Source organism: Eleginops maclovinus, chromosome 20 (genome assembly GCF_036324505.1).
Source record: "Eleginops maclovinus isolate JMC-PN-2008 ecotype Puerto Natales chromosome 20, JC_Emac_rtc_rv5, whole genome shotgun sequence".
Taxonomy (NCBI): domain Eukaryota; kingdom Metazoa; phylum Chordata; class Actinopteri; order Perciformes; family Eleginopidae; genus Eleginops; species Eleginops maclovinus.
In genome coordinates this window covers 2,605,438-2,611,664 of record NC_086368.1, presented here as the reverse complement: position 1 = coordinate 2,611,664, position 6,227 = coordinate 2,605,438, and the positions used below count along the sequence as shown (strand labels likewise).

The 6,227-nt window shown below is 40.1% G+C and overlaps 1 protein-coding gene across 1 annotated transcript in view; it reads right to left on the bottom strand.

Annotated features, from left to right (window-relative positions):
- Nucleotides 1-1,771, bottom strand: part of LOC134883033 (laminin subunit beta-3-like) — a 17,649-nt gene extending 15,878 nt beyond the window's left edge. The window contains exons 1-3 of the mRNA XM_063911128.1: nucleotides 1,667-1,771; nucleotides 1,529-1,577; nucleotides 704-858 (exon numbers count right to left, since the gene is read on the bottom strand). Coding sequence (XP_063767198.1) covers nucleotides 704-858; nucleotides 1,529-1,553 — 180 coding nt within the window. The 5' untranslated portion in view covers nucleotides 1,554-1,577; nucleotides 1,667-1,771. The remainder of the gene's footprint in view (nucleotides 1-703; nucleotides 859-1,528; nucleotides 1,578-1,666) is intronic.
- Between the last annotated feature and the right edge of the window lie 4,456 nt (nucleotides 1,772-6,227).

Here is a 6,227-nt window from a genome sequence, read left to right as displayed (position 1 = left end):
TCACTGTTTGACCTCTGCTCTCTCTTATTACAAGATGGTAATCCAGTCAGAGGAGGTTTGCGCTGAGCCAGCAGACGCACTGAGGGTTTCAGATGCTGGTCAAAGAGTACAGTTGCAACATGATGCCCTGGCACTGAAATCTCACAAATGGACTGTGGAAAGTCTGGCCAAAACCCCAGCATCCTCGGTCCTGTCCGTCTAGTCACAATGACCCCTGCCTCCTGACGCTGCACCCCCAACACAACAAAGCCATGAGTTGCCCGGCTGAACACAGCTGGCTGAGACGTGACTGTGTGTACACTGAAAAAACTGAACATTGACTTCAATTAAATATATTATGTCTACAATTTTCAAATAACTGTATTAGGTTAGTTGAAAGCAATAATATTATATTTAAATAAAAAATATTTGGTTCAACGTAATATTATTGCTTTCAACTAACCTAATACAGTTAACACAATAAGATATAATTAAAGTCAACGGTTCAGTTTCTTCAGTGGGTGCTGATATCAGCTTTTGATCATCTTTTGTTATGTCTTATCTACATCTTCAACTCAAAGGCTGCTTCTAAGCTCCCTCGATCAGGAGCATTTACTGAGGTTTGATTACAGGGGTTTTCGAGGTTTTGTATAAAATTGCAACACAAAGTAGAAACACTTGTGTCATCACATCCTTGATGGTTTACACAGGACTGTGCCCCTACCTGTTCGTATGGGGTGCAGTAGACCTCGGAGCCTGTCAGGCCGCAGGTGGAGGTGGCATGGAGCTGGTGAGACCGGCCCAGCAGAAGGTCATTGCTGGGGGGGTAACAAGCCCCCCGAGAGCAGTCAGTCTGGGCCTGTGATGCTGCGGCTATGGCTGTCAGGAGGGAGGTAGCACAACAAGAAATCAAACGTTAAAATGGGATTCATAATTATATGAACAATGGGACTGATCACAAACATGAATATCACAGGCTGACACTAACCACGACAGGACCCTCCTATAAAGGAGGTTTACAGAGGAAGTTAGACTCACTTTACACTTTACTCTGCACTTGAAAAATGTCTCTTTTTTTTAAAATATAAAGATAGTTTGTGTTAAAAACAAACCACACATTATATACGATCTTATGTTATCTGGATTAAATAAATGACTTCTCAATTATTCATTTATTAACTTTTTTCTACTCGGCAGACAGAAAAAAATATATACTTTAAAAGCGTATAACTCTATGACATTGGTGATTGAAGCATGTAATAAGCACATTTATTTTGTTACATTTAAAAAAAAAGATGAAGTATTGTGAATCCCTTCAAAGTTAAAAACTGTAAGTGCGATCAATGAAAGAAAGTATGCAGGTTTTCATTCCAACCAATCACTGCAGCAGCAAGGATCAGGTCAGGGGGTTTTTTGATGGAAAACCTGCATACTGTCAACTCCCCATGAATTATGGATGTTAACATCTGGTGGGGAAAGTTTTAGGTGAAATGTTCAGGGCATACTTGAAACAGAAAGAGAACACAATAGAAAAATAACATATTCTTACCAGCTAAAAGCAAAAGTATTCTCATGTTTCGTTCCTCCTATGAAAAAGTCTGTTGAGAAAAATAAAATGATATCAGCAGGTGGAAACGATCAAAAAGAATCAAAGCCAGTCGTCTGTATTTCCTGAAGTGGGACTCACCTGTGTGTGTGTGCTATCTGCTCCGTTATCTGCTCTATATAACTGTGTTACTGCCAAGCTGCTGCGTTATAAACATTGTCTCACCTGGCCGCTATGACACATTGTGTGTAAGAGTCACACCCTTCCCCTCCACTCCCTTCACTCCATGAATCAACACACACACACATACACACACAGACAGGAAGGCAGACAAGGTCAACAAAAGGAAACCACAAACTTAAAAAGACTCATCCAGGTGTAATACAACACAATCCGGGCCTTAAATATAAAACTAAAACGGAGCTCCAAACATTCCATCCACTCAATAAACCAGTTAGAAAAACCTCAGATGTGTTTCTTGTTATGGTGCAAGCCAAAACATGTCTTCAGGTACAAAATCAGGTATTTACTCTCCCAGAGAACTCTGGGAATCCTATGTTTCATGCAGAACCACCATCATGTTAGCATGTCATGTGAACATTTAAGCATGTTAATGTTAGCATGTAGCTCAAAGCACAGCAAGGCTATAAACCAATTCCACATGTGGATTCACTCACTACTCAGAGCAGACAGTGTGCGCATTAACAGATTACTGAGTGTGATGATATTGCAGACAATCGTCCTACAATGCAGTACAGGTGTTGTATGATTTCCTGTTAATTAGAAACAGTGAAACATCTTGATATTCGTGTATGCTACTAAAAGCATAGTTAGTATATGAGTTTATTTTTAGCGTAGTACATACTGTAATACTTAGTATGTCATTTGTATTTGTGACACAGTTTAGATCTAATTCTAAACTGAATGTTGAATGCAATTAAAACAAACTCTGATATTGTTAGAATTGTATAGCTGCTATGCACTTTCAAAATACACTTTAAAGCAAACAAGCCTTTGTGAGTGAAAAGATACTTATTGAACTACATTTAGATATCAACAATAATATTCTCAATAGTCAGAATGACATTTCAGAGATCCACAGTCATCATTTGACCAAATTCCATCTCACTTTTTATCATCCATGTGTATGGCTTTCAATATCGATCTCCATAAGGCCATTATTCATATATGAAGAAAAGTATTACTTTTAACAACTCACTTTTTCGAAAACACAACACCATTTTTATGACTAATAACTGCATTTTCATTTGTCAAAAATTAAACCACCATTTCAAATATTCATATACAGTATATCTATAATATGTCATTACAAATATACACAATAAGCACTAGCAACTAAAAACAATAATTGCAGATGTCCAAAAATATATATATGAATATATGTTATCCGTAGATATGCACAAAGGACAATAATATGCCTCGTATCACTCATACAGAATTATAAAGTGTTTCATTTCTTGTGAACTAAGTGCCAGAACATATGTTATAGAATCAGAATGTACAGAGGTGACCACGCTCCTTGTTTGCTCAGACTCTTCCCAGCAGCGGCTGGCAGAGGGAACCTCAACATTCCTTAAAGCCAGGAACTATCATGTCTCAACAAAGACATAATGCAGAAGTATGAATCTGTAGTAATGTTCTTATTAATTTAATATGAAAATGTATGTTACTCTGTTTTGTGTTTTTTCCATTCATAAAAGCAGAGTTCTCGGAAGGAGGGGCTCTGTCAGATACATGCCTGTGGGTTGTCTTTGAGTGTGCAGTGCTTGCTGATCGTCACTGCTGTGTAAGAAGTAGTAGCCTGAGGGCAGCTGAACGCACGTTAGGTTTTTCTCCATTCTCCACAGACACACTGACTAAGTCCAAGTACAGGGTGTGTCTACTGACTCAACTAACACACACAGACACACAACTTCAGGCATGTAGGGTCACGACTTCAATCACACTGGAGAGCAGCTATAGCTGTCTTTTTATTCCTCTTGGTAACATCCTGGTGTTTACTCCCTGTAACCCTTGGTCACAGAAATTGAGCCTTTTCAAAGAATCACAAGGTGACAGATAGACATCACTGCAGAGCAGACACTTCAGAAGCACCTGGGAAACAGTGGGGAAAGAAACTAGCACAAAACAAATTACAATCACATAATAAACTTCTGTGTGCCTGAACATGTTTCTGCACTTTTTTACTTCATGTGTTTTTTGGATTATTAGTCCAGTAAAAATAGGACAAAAGGTAGGACACTTTGCAACAGAAGCAAACTCAACTGATTTTGTATCTTCAATATGTCCTGAGTAAGGGAAAAAAATTCCCGAAGAAACGCAATATGGGAAAGTTTCGAAAAAGACCCAAATAAAGCCTATTCATTCTCTTTCTCACGTGAATAGGGTAAACATTTTAACCTTTAGATATCACCATGACATTTACTGAGTTGATTAATTACATCAAGACAAACAAAATATGTATTACAAGTCTTTTGAAATTGTTTGTTAACATGGGCAAACGGTGCATAATCTAATTACATATGTGTTAATTTGCATAAATACCACAACAGATCTAAACATTGGGTATAGCCATGTGAAAATGTCTTTGCGAAACTTGTTGACATATAACAGTAAAAGACTTAATGTTAAGATCTGAATGAAACCCATTTAGGCTACTTATGAGCATTAATACATAGAGGCAGGAAGAAGAACTTTAAACCAGCCTTTATTAAATATTATGCCTGTGTGTTTTGCTAAACATCACTTCGTAAACTCAACTGAACTTGTAGAGATGGGGTTTGGGGCTGGGTCCGTGGGACTGTTTCTGGGGGATGAATCTGAGGAGAACAGGAGACACAGGTAAGGAGAATACAGAAGACAAAAGGTAGGTCAAATAAAAAGTGGCTGGATCAAACAATCAAATTACGTACACAATGCACCCCTAGAGAATCTCATCTTCATTCTCGCCACAGGCCATCTGCATTGAGTTTGTGCAGCTCACTCCCCTGCAGTGTCCACAGGCCGGGGGGAATTCTATATTGTTTTATTTACAACTGCATCTCAGGGTGCTGCAGTCAGACTGGCAGCAGCATCTTATGACCTTCAAGAGCTTCTCAGGAGCAGGAGGTAGGGTTGTCTTAATTGGCACAAATCCCATGCCACACTTGTGCCATCCCCATTCCATAGGACAAAGTCCATCTGTAAAATAAAATACACTGTATTAACCCCCATGCAGGAGATATTGGTATTGTCACAGCAGCAATGAAGTACACAAGATAAAAAATTACACAATAAACATAGAACTATAGCCAGATAGTACCAGATGTTGATCCCTTCCATTCTTGTACTTGTAGGTACACTCATAGGCTGTGGTACTTTGCTGCTCCTGATGTTGGTGGTAAGACCTGTGGCTGAATGTATGTAGAACTCGAGGCCACTTTCTCACAGAACCGATGATATCGGAGGGAGTCCAAGGGTGTCTGTAGGTCTTCCATTGTAGAGAATCACCATAGCTTTCTCTCCTGCTTCTGCTACATCATCTGTAGGTGTTAAATGTTCATCGAACACCTTGGCTTGCTCTCGCAACACGTCACTTTCTTTGAATTTCTTCAGCGATGCTCCCTTCCCGATCCCATGAAGGCGAGATGTAGTGTCACCCAGAACTGCGTGTAAGAACAACATATGCTTACATATGTCTGGGCTGAGCCGCTCTTTTGTAGTCTTGATGTTCCACATGTGAGGCTTCTTAGTGTTCTTCCTTGACTCACTACAGAGGAACAGATCATGGGAATCCATGCTCACATGGTAGCAGAGAAGGACTAAGAGATCTGTGTCATCCCCTATTAGCACAGTTTTCTTAATGGTAGCACACTTCACAGCTTTCTGTGCAATCAACAGATCAGCATCTCTGGAGGCATGGTGGGTCTCACAGTTTGTCTTCTGTAGTCCTCCACTTAACATGGAAATGAATTGCTGTTTGTTCTGCCTGTTTGCCAAGAACTCTTCCTTTTTCACTGTGAGCAACATGTAGGCTGTAAATGTCACTGTAGCGCCAATCCTCCCTTTTGACCGTCTCTGGTGTGTCATCCTTTGTGTTGTTACTTTGATAGCCATCAAACACCACTATAGCCTTGCCATACCTCTTCCCTACATACTCTGTGAATTGGTGGCATATGTCTTTGTAAGTAGATCCCTGGAACCATGGGATGCGTTGAAGAAGTGCTCCACCATCCAAGACGTACTGGCTGCCATCGACCACATTTTCTCCTGGAACATTTGGTTCCAGATGGCATCAGCGAGGGCAGGCTTTTTTGCTTCGTGAAGTAGAAGGGAGGAATCAAATAGAGATGGAGGATAGCTACATACTGTAGCTCGTACTTGAGGGTTGACTCAAGTTGATCACATTTCTGTGCCACTATCACCAGTCTCTGGAAGAGAAGTTGTGGATCAACTTGAATTTCATTTCCATCGATCCTCACAGAAGACTTCATGCCAAGAGTAACAGCTTGATCCTTCCTCTTGAAAGTATAGTCACCAAGTGTTTGTCCATCCATTGACTTCAGGATTGCATTACGAACAGACTGTGCAGTATCAACGTTGACGTTGGAAAGAGCATTCTCCCCGGTGTCAATATTCCTCAGACTTGGGTCACTGCTGAATGGATTTCGCTCCTGTAGATGACTGAGAATTATTAGTGTAT